This window comes from Bos javanicus, chromosome 19 (assembly GCF_032452875.1).
Source record: "Bos javanicus breed banteng chromosome 19, ARS-OSU_banteng_1.0, whole genome shotgun sequence".
Lineage (NCBI taxonomy): Eukaryota > Metazoa > Chordata > Mammalia > Artiodactyla > Bovidae > Bos > Bos javanicus.
In genome coordinates this window covers 33,569,135-33,585,759 of record NC_083886.1, presented here as the reverse complement: position 1 = coordinate 33,585,759, position 16,625 = coordinate 33,569,135, and the positions used below count along the sequence as shown (strand labels likewise).

General features: G+C 44.4%; 1 protein-coding gene across 1 annotated transcript in view; it reads right to left on the bottom strand.

Moving 5' to 3' along the window:
* LOC133232122 (protoheme IX farnesyltransferase, mitochondrial) overlaps positions 1-16,625 on the bottom strand; it is a 109,020-nt gene that overhangs the window by 23,879 nt on the left and 68,516 nt on the right. The window contains exon 5 of the mRNA XM_061391125.1: positions 3,954-4,024. Coding sequence (XP_061247109.1) covers positions 3,954-4,024 — 71 coding nt within the window. The remainder of the gene's footprint in view (positions 1-3,953; positions 4,025-16,625) is intronic.

Here is a 16,625-nt window from a genome sequence, read left to right as displayed (position 1 = left end):
GGAGCTGGAAAATGGATAATTCAAAGGAGACGGAATGAAAATAACCAAGAAGGCCCAGCCCGTGTCTGATTTCTTCAGGGAGCTTTCACTGCCCAGCTGGTCTTTATCGGAGTCTTCCCTTTCTGACCTCCCAGAGAACTTCTTGTTTGTACCAATTCATTCCATTTCCCTTGATCCATGTCTATGGGCTGCCCCATCTCATCTGCTAAGCACTTTATGCACGTGGCATAATTTTTCCACCCAGATTCAAGGCCTTTTGAGCATGATTTAACAATAAAACTGACAGTGCTGGTTCCACTCTAGGTAATCAATACCTTCTTAATGAATTGAATTAAACAAGGGAATTACTGAATTCTAAAACACAGAGATGGCCTTGACATCCTTAAGATCAATTTTAGTTAGAAGAGACCAGGAAAAAAGGTTTTTACTTAGAAAAAAAAAATACACAAGCTATATATATATCTCTTAGAAATATGAGTCTGCAGGACTTCAAGTTAGAGAAAGATGTATATCTCTGTTCTGTCTGAAAACTAACAGGAGAGTGAAGAGAAGACAGAAAACCCCAGCTAGAATCAGGAAATGCTCCCACAGAAGAGTGGCCAGGTCCAGGAGGACAATGAGAGGATGCTCAGGTCCATGACCTGACATCACTGCTCAGAACGTCTCCCTGAGGCTCCGACTTGAATCAGAGAAGGACTGGGGAATGCAGAGGGTGCTCTGGGTGGGGGAGTGGACCCCAGTTAGAAGGCGACCAAGTAGAATCAGGGCCAAGGGTGGCGCAGGCTGCTGGATAAAGCAGCCGTGTAGGAGTGGCCTGGGTGCTGCCCCCCGCCGCGAGCCCCGCACCCATGCTTAACTGTCCTCCACTCCTTGCCCTCGGCCCTGGGCACTGGACCGGGGCTCGGCCAGCAAACATTCTCTCACCGGGCCTTGGGCCTGACACAGAGGACTCGGCCAGCAGGCCTGGGGGTCAAGGCTGAGGTTCCTAGTTCGATGATGAGTCAATTTAAGTGGAAGCAGGGTTTGAAGGGGCTTCCCAGGTGGCGCTGCTGCTGCTGCTGCTGCTAAGTCGCTTCAGTCGTGTCCAACTCTGTGCGACCCCATAGACGGCAGCCCACCAGGCTCCCCCGTCCCTGGGATTCTCCAGGCAAGAACATTGGAGTGGGTTGCCATTTCCTTCTCCAATGGAGGAAAGTGAAAAGTGAAAGTGAAGTCGCTCAGTCGTGTCCGACTCTAGTGACCCCTTGGACTGCAGCCTACCAGGCTCCTCTGTCCATGGGATTTTCTAGGCAAAAGTACTGGAGTGGGGTGCTAGTGGTAAGGAACCTGCCTGCCAATGCAGGAGACATAAAAGACGAGAGTTTGATCCCTGGTTCAGAAAGATCCCCTGGAGGAGGGCATGGCAACCCACTCCAGTATTCTTGCCGGGAGAATCCCATGGACAGAGGAGCCTCGTGGGCTATGTCTATAGGGTTGCACAGAGTCAGACACAACTGAAGTGACTTAGCACGCATGCTCGGGGCTTGAAGACCCAACATGCAGAGGAATGAGGTGGAAGCAAACAGTAGCCTGGATACGGGGGTGGAAGGGATGAGGGGACCACGCCTTCTAGAAGACTGGTGGTAAAAAGAGGAGAAGAAAGAAAAACCAGATGGAGCAGCTGACTGAACAGGCTCCTCTCCGTGACAGAAGGACTGCTCATCCAGATTTGAAGTCAGAGGGGAAGGACCCAGTGGAGTGGTAGGGCTGGCAGAAGCGCTTGGAGGCCCAGGGAGGCTGAGCCGAGGACCCGCACTCTGCAAGCTGCTCTCCTGGCCCTGAGCTTGGGGATCAGAAGGCAGAAACAGGGTCCCCAGCTGCCAAAAACAGGTGTCAGATTCTGGCAGCGATAACCTGCGGTGGACGACACCTGGTCCCATCCTCCCGGAAGAAACAAGGGCTATCTGAGGAGGAGTTTCTGAGGACATTCACTCTGGAGCACTCCTTATCCTCTGACCCCTCCCCTCTGCCACTTAAAAACCACAGAGTCCTCTTTATCCAGTTAGGATCAGTGCTGCAAGCAAAACTCAGAGCTTCATCACACGGAAGGTGTTCAGGGACACTGGACGCGTGCGTGACAGGTAGGTGACAAGAAGGAAGGACGATACTCGTGAGGGTGTAAAACAACAGAAGAACAGGCAGCTTGGGGCGTCAAACTCCGTCTTGATTTTGCCCACTCCCCCAACATTGATTTTGCCCACTCCCCCTTCCCCCGGCGTCATCCAGGCTCCAGAGCCCTGGTCCCCTGGGCATAGCCTTGGCCATGCTGACGCTCAGCCTCAGGGGCACAGATGCAGGGGTGTAGCCCCCAGTTAATAGAGGTCAAGTCTGCGGGGAGGAGCTGATCCTGGGGGTATGAGTGCGTCCTGACCCTGGAGCTCCTCTCTCCAGATGTCCTCAGATGTAGACGCCAAGCTCTCTACCAAATGCACCGAGACTCCGGTCCAGCCTCGGGCCTCAGGAATGCTTCCTCAGTGATGTGGAGGACACGGTACTCAAGTTCATCAGGTGGCCCCCGAGCCATTAAAGACTCAGATAGATAATTCTGCCACAGAGGCCTGGAGCCAGAGGAAAAAGCAGATGGCCTCGGGGTCAAGTGTTTCCATAGGAAACTGAACCAGTCACCTGCGATTACTGCTCTCCAGACAAGACCACCAGAGAAACTCAAAACCGGCCCTGCGAGAGTGAAGAGGGATTCACACGTGTCATCTTAATATAAAAACACTTCTTCTTTCTGCTAAACACGTAAGAAGCAGTCTTTTCCCAAATAGTTAACGCTTTTTTTTTTTTTAACCTTAAAAATTTTACACACGCAGAATTGGCATTTTATGTAGGTAACCGACAGATAGTTAAAAGTGCTGTCCTGTGTATTCTCCTTGGGAAAATGAAGCAAAGAATAATGCAATGTCATGGATGTTTATGGCCATGAAATGGCATTTTAGCTGTAAAGATTTTTTTCTCTTTGATTCTCAAAAATGTTAGAGAAAGTTTTTGTGGCCTAAGATGTAAAGGGTGTGTAACTACTTCAAAACTAGCCAGTTATCTCAATATGCCTTGTTTATCAAGTATGTATTCAGGGTCAGTTTTTCCAATATCTGAAGCGTCAGAGACAAACAGTAGCTCAGTAAAAAGCAAGGCGTGAGCACAAAGTCTGGCAAACGAAGCCCCCGGGAGGACTTTCTCAAGACGCTGCGAGGCGCAGTCCATTCAGCCCATGTAGATCAGCCCTAAGGCAAAAGTAGATTCTACTCAGGGTCATCCTTCATGATCCCCTGAAGTCACCATAAAGGACACACGGGCTTACGTGTGTACAGTTCTGGGAAACAATGACTAGGTCCACTGAAGTCTGACGATGGCTGAATTAAATTAAGAGGGAACAAAAGAAAAAAGTCTGTGTTTACAGGGCTGGGCCCTCAGAGTATCTGCCTCCAAGACAACTCTGCAGAGGTGAGAGGTGGAGAGCTGAGAGGGTTCTACATCCGGGCGGTGGATGCCCTTCTGTCTTCACGCTGATGACACAGGCGTGGACTTTGGCTGTGCTCCTGAGGGCGGGGGTGGGGGGTGGGGGTGGGGCACGGCGGTATTCTTCTCACTTTACTACACTAGGCAAAATACAGGGAAAAGGGGACTTCTCTGGTGGTCCAGTGGTGAAGAATCTGCCTTGCAATGCAGGGGACCAGGGTTCCATCCCTGGTCGGGGACCTAAGGTCCCACACGCTATGCAGCCACTAAGCCCGCATGCCACTGTGAGAGAGTCAGACCACCGCAAGGAAAGATCCTGCAGGACACAATCAAGACCTGATGCAGCCAAATAAAATACATAAATACTTTTAAAAAATACAGGGAAATGATTTGGGATGGATGCGCAATGGAACGTTTTGTAACATGGAAGAGACAGACATTCATGATTTTACCTGATCTGTCCACGAACCAGAGGTCTGTTCTTTGTCCTGTTCATGTTTGAATCAAACGGAACCTCAAAAAACTGCAAAAAGATTGAAAAAACAATTAAATACAGCATGAAATAGTTATTTTCTTTCTGCTTTAGTTCTACAGTTTTTTCCACAGCAAATTTCATTTTAATTTTGATACTGTGAATACTCTCGGTACTCTTGAGAGAAAAGTTCTCTGTCCAGAACACGCAATACTTTGAAAACCACGGGTTAAGTACATGGATGTGTTAGAATCCCAGGGACGGGGGAGCCTCGTAGGCTGCTGTCTATGGGGTCACAGAGTCAGACATGACTGAAGTGACTTAGCAGCAGCAGCAGCAGTGTTCTTCAAAGCCACTGTTTCAGGTTTACAGCATTAGTGCCGTACACGATTTCAGAATCTTTCACGCATCCTGAAGACTGTGAATCAACCAAGAGTCAGCTGACCTCGGAAAATGGGCTGCTGGAGTCAAAGGCCAGGTCTGAAGGAAATATTAATAAGAAGTCAGATGGGGCTGTACACAAGCATTTAATTGTCTCCCATTCTCCTATCACTGAATAAATGTTAACAGCATTTACTCTCATGTTTCAGTATCGAAGTTACAAAGGATAGAGGGAGACCATGACTCAGCTGTACATCCATTCATGTGCTGAATACTGGGGTTGTTTCTCAGTTTTGCCTATTAATACTGGAGTGGGTTGCCATTCCTTTCCCCAGGGGATCTTCCCGACCCAGGGATCGAACCTGCGTCTCCGTGGATTCTTTACCACTGAGCCACCAGGGAAACCCCCCATTTCCAACCACTGAATATATGTTAATAGTCTTTACTCTTGTGCTACAGGATTATAGCAACAGAGAAGCATGGGACTCTGCGACTCAGCTGGAAGAGAAATGAACATGCCCTAGAGATGAATAAAGGGGCTTTGCCTCCTCTTTCAAGGAGTCTATCAGTGACTTGTTGGTTGTAAGGGGGAGAATTTAATCCTGTTTATTAATACAATTATTTTGCCATCACCTTATCTGGAAGTATGACTGAAGGGTATGTCGAGCACCAGGCTGACCAGGGCGAGCCCTGAGGGGTCAGTGCCGTGTCCATTCAGCTCACTGGGAATGAGGCTGCCCAGATGCCCCCTCCTTCCAGCTCTAGTCTGGAGCACCTGCAGAAGCACCTGGAAGGTGGGAATGCAGGAGCAGCCATGTTTACACCTGCAAAACTGGCGTGAGGTCAGGCATGACTGTGGCTACACACAGCAGCTGGGACCTGTCGGCTTGCACTGCTGGCGCTGAGGGACACTGCGCCTGCAGCTGCCCCGGCTCCTGCTGGACCTCCCTGGGCTGCAGCCCACGCCCGAGCTCGTCCATGTCTTGTGACCTTGGGCCACGTCTGTGTGCTGCTCTATGGCCAAGCGCACCGCTCTCCTGCAGGTCACCTGCACCATCAAAGCAGTGGGAAACGGACACCATGGTCCAGTTTGCTCTCCTACATCTGGGATCCTCCTGCGGATTCTGGGTCACTCGGGTCTGCTCTCTTCTGCCTTCCCCAGGCCCAGCACCAGATACAAGGCCTGCATCACACCCAGGGTTGCACCAGCCCACAGCATCCAGGCCTAACCCCTATGGTAGACCCTCGTATCGTTCACAGTACCGCATCCTGATCAAACCTTAACTGATACAGACCTCTTCTCTACTACTTCCAACAGGGCCACTGTTTACAAAAGTAGTTAATGGTGGCTCTCTGGCAAAGAATCTACCTGCCATGCAGGAGTTGTGGGTTTGATCCCTGGGTTGGGAAGATGTCCTTGGAGAAGGGAATGGCTACCCACTCCAGTCTTCTTGCTGGGGGAATCCCACGGACAGAGGAGCCTGGCGGGCTACAGCCCATGGGGTTGCAAAGAGTCGGACACAACTGAGCGACTAAACGACAACACAACACAACTGTTCAATATGTTCACCTTATCTATGATCTCAATGACAGGCTTCCTAAGACTGGCGAATTTATCATCCTTAATGTCAAAGAGAGCTATACAAATAGGCGCTCAATAAATGACAAAGTAAATAAACCATCCCTGAAGATAAATCTATTTGTAGAGTGAGTTACACTTTGAAATGATTTATAAGTGTTAAAAAATTCTTTGCCTGTGAGAGTCTATATTCCCTACTGAAGGAGTTCAAGTTACACACATCCCGTCTGCTCACCTTCCCTCCCTCCCTCAGTATTCAAACACATTCTGTATTTCTAATAATCTTTCCTTCATGACCTATTAATTTGACTTCACAGGACTAATGAGGATTCCAATTACAAATCATGTTATTTAAATGTGGGTAAGGTGTTATCCAATATAACACAGAAACTCTTGTGTAAATAACTTTCTTGGCAGTTCTCGAGTATCTGTGCGCACGCACCCACACACACACTCAGTTCAGGAATTCTACTGAAAATTTTCATCTGGATGAAAAAGAGATGTTATTGTTTCTATGGTCCTGGCAAGTCCGTCATCCAGAGATGGGAACTGAGGTCTAGGACGCAGCGACTGAACCCCAGGGTGCCAGGACTTGGCATCAGCTTCTGTCTCTCATGGATGCTGAAATGTATCAGGACAAGCAACATCTGGGTACAAATAGCAGCTAACCAAGACCTTCGGGTCCTTTCAGGGAGGGATCGACAAGTCCTCCCAGCACCATGGGATCAGAGCTCGTTATGCTGCTTCTCATGCATTTTCTATAATGCTTTTCAGTTAGGGTCACGGCTTTGGTCTGGCTATGGAAGCCATGTTCCCAGAACATAAAGCAGTGTATCTTCAGGTGAGACATTTAAGCACTTTAGAACATAGAGCTGGTTTCATCTACTCACATTTCCCCGCCCTGTGCTTTATCATCCTTTCATAATGTTATTATCGTTTAAGTTGGCTCCAACTACTTGGAGCCAAAGAAGTAAAACTCCTACAACTGATGTTGAAACTAAAATACCAATGCAGTCTTACCAGCCCTTAGAACATACTGTTCGCCGACTTTTTCATGCATCCTCCCTGCTTTGAATAATGCCCACAGTGGTTGGCTGCTTTGGGGAATGCACGCGGACAACCGCTCAGCCCAGGCCCCTCCTCTGAAGGCTCCGGTCATTAGGTCTCAAATGGCCATGTCACCCCGTGCTTCACCCCACACCTGGACACAGTAGCTGGTTTACTGAGGGGGTATCTGATTCAAACAGTCTCTGCTTGGGGATTTAACAAACCAAAAGCCCAGAAAAGTATGCCCTCCCCACTCCTGGGCTGCCTGTGGCCACAGAGCAGGATAAATGGAAATGGAGGAGAGGTCCCACACTGACGCCTTGGATCCATTACCTCCAAGGCTCCATCTCCACCTTTTCTAGCCTTGCGTGCATGCGTGCTAAGTCACTCAGTCGTGTCCAACTCTTTGTGACACTATGGACTGATTCTCCAGGCAAGAATACTGGAGTGGGTTGCCATGCCCTCCTCCAGGGCCTCTCCAGCTTAAGCCAACCCAATATGGGTCTATCCCTTTAATTTCAACATTCCAACAGAGGAAGACTGTAAGGACGTCAAACATGAGAGCAGTTGCATTGTCCAGGAGGGAATGATATGTGCTTTTCCCTCAGAAAACAACTTCTTTTCTACTTATGTTCATTTCCAAAATAAGTTTTTGTCCTAGTCTCTTTTCCCTTATAAAAACCCATCAACCTTTTGGAAGTCCTTTCATCAAAAACCTCCCCTCTTACTCAGGGTCCGGATCCCACCACCCACTTTCCCAGCTCTCAGATGCTCCCCATATCCTGCCCTCCACTAGCCCAGGAGCTGTTCTACGCGGCAGACTCGGGGCCGCAAGTGGCAGAAACACACCTGAAACCAGCTCAGAGAAAAGCGGGCCTTTATGTCCTATAGCGGGCTGTGCCTGCTTTAGGGATTTCTGAGTCTGGCGCCACACGTACTGCCATGATTCTGGCTCTTTCCATCTCTCGAGTCTCTTCTGGGTGCTCCCGCATGCAGAGGTCTTCCAGGAAGCAAAACGGCCCTGGCAACCCTAGACGCTCAAGCTCCTAGTTGACCCCAGCAGAAAAGCTTATTTCCTGACAGCTCCAAAACAGAAGTCCACAACTACCATGGCCATGAATTCCAGGGACGAGGGGGTGATGTGACCACAGGGAGGGAGAGGTGGAGAGACACAAAGACACAGTACCCCACTCAAACGACGAGGATTGCCTTCTCCAAGACAAACGCTATCACCAGAAGAAAACAGGAGGATGGTAGACAGACAGATGCAGTGAAATTACCTCTAACTCACTGCAAAGCTAATGGCCCCAAATCATTTCCTTTCACACGTCACACCTATAAAATAACTTGCCCACTTTGGTCCTAGTTTAAGATGAGAAGCATTAATCAATAGAAACGTAATAAATAATTTATATTAATCTTGTCTCAGAATCAGTTTGGGAATCAATAGTTCTATCTGTTTATTTAATAGGCTGGTAAATGGATCATATTTTCCCTCCTCATAGCCACATGTAGATACAAGTCACTATTATACCAATAGATAAATATTTATTAGATGCCTAACATGGGCTTCCCTGGTTAGCTCAGTGGTAAAGAATCTGCCTGCAGTGCAGGCGATGCGGGTTTGATCTCTGGATTGGGAAGATGCCCTGGAGAAGGAGATGGCAACCAGCTCCAGTAATCTTGCTTGGGAAATCCCATGGACAGAGCCTGGCTGGCGGGCTATCGTCTGTGAAGTCGCAAAGAGTTGGACATGACTGAGCGATTAAACAACAACAATAAACATGAGATCCTCACTTTTCTATTATACCATGCTTTTTACATTAGCAGATAATTATTATTACCCAAAGAGATGTTGCTCTGATAGAAAACATACCTATTAGCCCTTCTAACAGATAATTACATACATAAGATACTTCTGAATTTTTGTGAGCTAAAATGAAATAGGCACCAAAAGTGGGGAGAAATAGAACTCTGCCCATGTGATGAATTTCCTATTCCCACTCTGATTAAGTATACGTTATGCAAAAAGTAGACATATTCTAGAGCTGTCCTTAAGTCGGGCTCAGGAAATATTGACTTTGATAACGAGGTGCAGCTTTTTTCTTTTTCTATGCTAAATAATGGGGGTGATGCGACGTTCTTCTAAAGACTCAAAAGAAAAACAAATGCATGAACCTTGTCGGAGTTTGTTTTTCCATCCATCTTCTCAAAGCTGTCAACAAGTGTTTGTCATTCCAAGACGGCCCAGAGCCTCCCAGGTCCAAGATAATGTCTCAGACCAAGTTAAAAGGGATGTTAAATAAATAAGTTAAAGTCCTCGGAGGGGCACCTTATCCAGCAGGGTCTCATACTGCTGCTCGCAGCTCACAAGGCAGTTAAGATATGCACTCAGCCTGGTGTGTCCCACTGTCACACCAAGAATCAACAAACTAAGTGGGACTCACTGTTGCCATTGATTCTTCCCCATGAGGTATCTGAAATAAGGTGTGTGTGTTCACACATGGTGACTGGGGCAAAGTTCGCCTCCAAATCTGCTACTCAAGCCATCATTAAGCTGTGTGTTAAGGCTTCACCCCCAAAATGTCACATGACACTTATTAGAGCCCTAAACGACCACATCCTGTGAGTAAAAGAAAACTCAAAAAGTCACACTGGTTTTGAGGAGCTTCAGAAATGGTGAACCCTTTCTCCTACCAGAGGGCTCTCAATTTATAACACTGCTTTCTGAAAAAAGATGGAAGGAAAGTACACGGAAATATTTACAACTGGGTAGAGAGGATGGATTGGAGAAGGCAATGGCACCCCATTCCAGTACTCTTGTCTGGAAAATCCCATGGACAGAGGAGCCTGGGAGGCTGCAGTCCATCGGGTCGCTAAGAGTTGGACACGACTGAGCGACTTCACTTTCACTTTTCACTTTCATGCATTGGAGAAGGAAATGGCAACCCACTCTAGTATTCTTGCCTGGAGAATCCCAGGGACGGGGGAGCCTGGTGGGCTGCCGTCTATGGGGTCGCACAGAGTCAGACATGACTGAAGTGACTTAGCAGCAGCAGCAGCAGCAGAGAAGATGGAGAGGTGACTACTCTTTTTGTATCTTACAACTGTCTATAAAGGCCATGTATTTTCTACTTAGGGGGAAAAATTAATAAAAATTTTTACCTACATGAGACAAATACAAAACTTGAACAGACTCTTTTTGGATTAACCAATAATTACCAAACGTATCCAGTATAAAGCCCATAGTGAAGCCTTAGCCAACAAAGTGAACCTTGTTTCCCCCAGAAAGAACCACAAGGTGAAAAGTGGATCCTAAATATTTCCAGGGACACCCATTTCCCCATCCTCTGTGCCACTTCTTTCATTCAGGCAACTATTTTATCATTTGGCCTAGATTACAACACCTCCCAACACTTCCTGTCTGCAGTACTGACCACTCCCCCCACCCCCATCAATTTCAAACACAATAGTCAACACCATCTTTTCAGGTACAGACCTGATTATTCTAGTTCCCAGAACAAAACTCTCCATGGCTCCCTCCTGCCCAGGGAGTCAAGTCCAGCGCTCGCACATGGCATGGAAAGCCCTTCACAGAAGCTCCGGCCCCTTTACCTCCCCCAACCTTCTCTTCTCTTCCCCTGACAGGCTCTGCTCTCAGGGTCTGAACTGCTTGTTGGGTCCTCAGTTTGCTGTCAGTTCTTTCACGGTCTCCCACGTTTCTCTGCAGGGACCCATAGTTGTTGCCAGGCTGCATCCGTCATCAGTGCAGGACTTGGGGCAGGGGTCTGCCCTTCATTCTGGTGTTCTGTGTGACCTCAGCTGTGGAGTCTGCCCAACAACCACCCACAGGACCATAAGGATTCACTATAAGTTCACAGTCACCAGCGTCAAAGGGGCTTGTACCACTCACTCCCGGACCACCCCCTTTGACCTCTCTAGCCCACTGGATCTGCTCCTCTCCACAGAGTTGGTTTTTAGTCTGGTTCGCTCTTAACCCTCCCCATGGACAGAGGAGACTCGTTGGCCGCAGTCCAGAGGATTGAATAGAGTCGGACACGACTGAAGCGACTTGGCAGGATGCATTCTCAACCCACATGCAACCTCCACCTTCCCTCCACCTGGGCTGGCGACCCCATGCCCTCCCACCTCCCAGAACACCTATTCCACGCGTCAGCCCTTTCCCTACAGCACATCCGGTCTGCATCTTTTGGCTGCGTTGTTCCTATCCATATCTCAATGTGCTTCATTTCCTCCAACCCTGCACATCTCCTGACATTATCAGCTCATGTGAACACAAGGTGAGCATTTGGAAACGAAAGGAAATGGTCTCTAAGATGACGTGAAGTCTGGGGCCCTCATCTTAGCCAGCACGATTAGTAGCAGGAGGTGTCTGTGGCAAGGTTATGAACCCTCCAGAAATCTCCCAGTAAGCTCCAAGGAATTTCTATTCTAACAGCTGCCAAGGACTATAATCCTATCTTTGCAGAAACCATTTTTAAAATAGTTAATTCTGATGGCCAGTTTTGGAGAACAGGAAACAAATAAATGCATGAATGTCCACTAAAGAAGACTTATGTGAACAGACTAAATCGCAAATATTTTCTTTAAGCCCACCTTTGAACTCAGATTTCACAGATTTAAAAAAAATTAACCTTTCCTCAACTAGTGATACTTCATCCTAATCTAAGAGGACATAAGACTAGCAAGTTAATAAATTCCTGCGGATTCCTCCACAACTATTAAAAAAACAGGCATGTTCACTGAAACCATTAATGGTGATAATACAACATTCTGACCTCTGAAATAGTCCCCTAAAATACTATACAGAGTTTAAATGCCACCCAGAGCATAGAAGATGAACATTTTAAAAGGCAAGAAATAAGTAAGATCACCTTTGTCTATAGAGGAATCCACAGCAGAAGAATGATGATACTCGACAAGAAAAGGTGGTATAACAAGTTGAGCAATAAAACTGGCCAATCTGCAAAGGCTCAGATGCTGCTGTAATAACATCTGGTCCCAGCGGGGTTGGGGGGTGGGAGCCAGAGAAATCATTAAGCCATCTGAGACGCTCCAAACAAAGAAACTGTAAAATTCTGAACTATAAAGTGAAGGAAATACACTTAATCCCGGAGGGGTTGCAGTATGTATTTCAACTGGGTGATCCCTTCTTCAGTGAGGACACGGTGATATGCCAAAACCTGGAGTGACACAGAATCTCAACCGACTGGATGTGGCCCGGAGCCAGCCCGCGCCAGCACCCAGGCACCTGTTGGTTTAATCCTCGCATTACTCCAGACACCCAAGGCGGGTGGGGGTGCAGAGAGGAGGAGGCCAGGGGAATGGGGAAAAATACATCTCATTCATTCTGCCGATCAGAGAATGCATACCTTAAAAAAAATAGTTACATGTGCTTTCTGTAAATGTTCAATAACGTGTTAGAAGATTAACACATTTCTTCTAAGATTACGGTTTATTTTTTGAACTTCAGATCCTAGAGGGTGCAAAGGGAGATGTTTGTGAGTACGCAACTACTTTACTTACTATATTATCTTAAGCAAAGTGACTCGAAACTCTCTTGAATGACCCTGTTTCCTTCTGTCACTGAGATTCTACGATGGGGATACAATTATAGTTGCGTTTCAACTTCAATAAAATTTCTCTGCTGCCCATTTTCCCAGATCATTCTCAAATAGTCTTCTGCCAATTAGCTAAAGTTATTTTTAAATAAGCTTTTGAAAGTCTTTGTTGAAAGCAGGTGTATTACAAAATGTGCTTCTTTAGGAACTTATGTGAAAGAGAAAAAAAAAAAAACTGAAATGGTAAATAAAAACAATGACTATTACACCAAAATAGTAAGAGATAAAATACTTGTATCAAAAAATAAAATAGCACATAAAATATACTGGGGTATTTTCAAAGCTTTAAGATGGGAACACAGGTGTTATATGTGTAAGTCGTCACTAAGTGGAACACTTTAGACAGCTTTTCACAATCTTTTCTGTTCCTCTATTCCCACTGCTTTTCTTTCAGTCTAATGACTGGACATGCCTCAATTCTGTGTCTGATATATTCAGAATATATATCTCAGCACAGACGTGGGCCTATGGTTCCTTTGCTGAAAGACAGGAAACGGCTGAAAATACTTTTGGTAGGGCAAGACACCTGTCATGCACAAGGATGGGATATTGGGTAACTTCCCAGGACCCTCAAAAGTTGAAGTATATATAACTTCTTTCCTGAGGAGCTAAACAAAAACTAGTGATACAACATGGTTTTCATTTTTTGAGAGCGGAACATGTGCACTGACCACCTTACAGAAAGACCCAGAAATAACACAGTGGTCGATGCACAGAAGAAAAGCTTTCCATCTGTACACAGATTACCTTCAGCCCTCCTGTTAAAAGCAGACTAGGAATACATGCTTCCTTTTCTAAGATATGTGGATAAAAATTCCAGATTACTCAGAGTTTCTAGGAAGAAAAGGTAGAATAGAGTTCTGAGGTTCATTTTGAGTTTTTCAATGAGAACTTTTTAAAAGTTTTAACTTAATTAAACACAGCATATAGAGAACTTAAATATGTCTAACCTTTCTGTTAAATACTAACGTAATCCCAGAAAGTGGACAAACATTTAAAAATGCCCATGAATTACAGTAGTTGACTAGTGTCTGTGAATTTATTAGTATGATTATGCAGCTTAGATGAATGGTGAAGCCACTTATTGGCCATCAAATCCCAATACTTAAAGAACTGTAACTGATGACATGTCCATGTATTTTCTGTCTGTATGACTGCCTCAGAGGCAATTCTTGGAACATTGGGAATATACATGCTTCTCTATGTTTGCACAACTATCTGTGGGAAGTAGCAATCTAGTTTTCTAAGAGCAATGTCTTAATGAAACACTTATTAAGAAAAGGTTTTGATTTTAATGACCACCTTTCTTTCCAGTTTCTTTTTAAATACACTCTCATGGGAGGGCTTCCTAGGTGGCCTAGTGGTAAAGAACCTGCCTGCCATTGCAGGAGATGTAAGAGACACGGGTTTGATCCCTGGGTCTGGAAGATCCCCTGGAGGAGGGCATGGCAGCCCACTCCAGTATTCTTGCCTGGGAAATCCCATGGATAGAGGAGCCTGATGGGTTACCATCCACAGAGTTGCAAAGAGTCAGACATGACTGAAGGGACTTGGCATGGCACGTGGGAGGGCAGGTTTTCTAAGAGATGTGTATCCTTCCCTCTTTACTGCTGGTGATGCAGGACAAGAGCAGAAGGAAGCCTCCATGTGGCGATCAGTACAATAGCAAATGACGAGGTGCTGGCACCAGGCAAATGCTGACTAGTACCCAGGGTCACAATTTACACATGAAACATGTAAAAACTTCTTTGAATGCACATTCAATCAGAGATTTTACTTTAGAAATACCAAATGGACCACAATTCACCTATATTTTAAAAAATCTTCCATATCAGGTACTGCTTCTCTCCTGTGAGGTATTGAAATCCTTACATTTATATGCCAGGATAAAATATTAATAGTAAGTAACAACAACCACGGCCACCCCCTCAAAATCCACAACAAATGGAAAGGTAAACAGACCCTTTATAATTAAATCTGTAATGATAAAAAATCAACGTTAGATAATAAGTGTCTTTATAAAAAACAGTCTCCCCAATCACCTAACCATTAAGGCATTTATTTTAGTTTATCAGTTGACAGTGACTTTTATTCCTCAATGAGACTCGACTAACCTACTTCTCATTCTTTAAAAGGCAGTCTTTACAGGGATAATACAAATTAACAAGACAAGTCATTCTTGGAAGAAAGGGTTGGGATTTTGTCAATTGATCTTTAACAGATAAATCAGCACTATGACTTACAATTAGGGTTAAAGATCCTAGACAATATTTGCATATGAATTCCTGGAAGAATGTATGAGGAACAAAAATAAAGCAGAATCTAGTGTATACTAACATATTTTTCAAAATGATAGCTCTTATAATCAAATATATTTGAGACATCATTTTATTTATCATACTGACAAACATTTTTAATTTTTTAAAATTAAAATCAATTCTATTAGAAGTTTATTATTTTTTTTAAGAAAATTACCATCACAAATCAAGATTTTGAAAGCTACGCAACCAAGAGATCAGATGTAATATTGCAATTAAATGAACAGGCTGGATGAAGGTTACTGGTCACACATATTACATAATATTGAATAATGTAAATCTTGTATTGTTTCATAAGATGTCAATGAAATTACTATTAAGAATATAAAATGCTTGAATTAAAACAAAAACAAACAGGAACATGAAAATAAGAATATATTATTTCAATATCACTTACAAAAGAAAAAACATTCTTATGAAGGGCAGTAAAGGAACTCGAAACTTAACGAGTTTAGTTTGTTTTTAATAAATTCCACTTCTGAAATAACATATTAAGGAAATGACCTAGAAGTAGAGGAGAAAACTACATGATGGAAATTTAAATGGGGACTTTCCTAGTGGTCCAATGGTTAAGAATCCACCTCCCAGTGCAGGGGGGACACTGGTTCAATCCCTGTTCAAAGAACTAAGATCCCAGATGCCACAGGGTAACTAAGCCCAAGAGCTGCAAAAAAAGAGGCCACGACTAGGACCCGATGCAGCCAAACTAAGTAAATAATAAATAAATATTTTTAAAAAGTTAAGTGTCTGCAGTTGCTTCTAACAGATAAACACTGGAAGAGAACTCAAGAAATGCTTAAAATGTGGTAAGAACTTTATGGACTATCAGGCGGTCATTAAAAATGATAAATAAGACTCTAATAGTGCAGAAAAATGCTTCAAACACTAAGAATGCAGTTCATAATTTATAATTTGTCCAGAATGCTGGGTCTATGGGTTTTTGCTCTGTTTTCCAAATTTTGTTATTATTATTATGAGAAAAATAATAAGCACAGAGAATAAACTATACAGATACCATGTGGCTACATTTTAAAAGATTTGCAGATGGTCTGGGAATATTTTTTAAAAATTAAATGTTACGTTACATTTTCCCAACCACATTAAATCTTTTAGGTTTTCCAAAACCCATTACATACGTAGAAGTTTCATCACAAATGCTTTTGAAGGTTAGTTTGAGGGAGAAAGTCTTTATAAAAAAGGCAGGTCAAACAGACTTCGAGAAGAAGCTCCTTTTAGAAAAGGTTTCTTCACTTTTAAGAACTCTCCTTTAAATTATATTTTCCATAGCTTTATTTGTTTATTCATGGCTGTAGCTTGCTAAGGCCATATTTCTCAGAATTTTTATTTTTTACTTTTACAGCATGGTCTAATATGCTCAAGAATTTACAGACACTGAGACCAGCAAGCTAGGACTACAAGCCGAAACCCTTTCCAATATTAAATATTAGAGGCAACAGAGGGATTCTTCTAGGTGTCAACCGAAAGCCTCATATGAACACACCTGCAGTTTCCACTTTGAGCTGTGATGGTGAGGAACAAAATATCTAAGCCTGTAATCACTATGTAATTTCTTTTACTTTCAAAAAAACCACTGTCTTGTTTAGACACTACAAAAATAGATAGATAATTCCATTTGAAACATTCTTTAAATTTGTTATGAAAGAAATAATTGACAGAACCTGGCT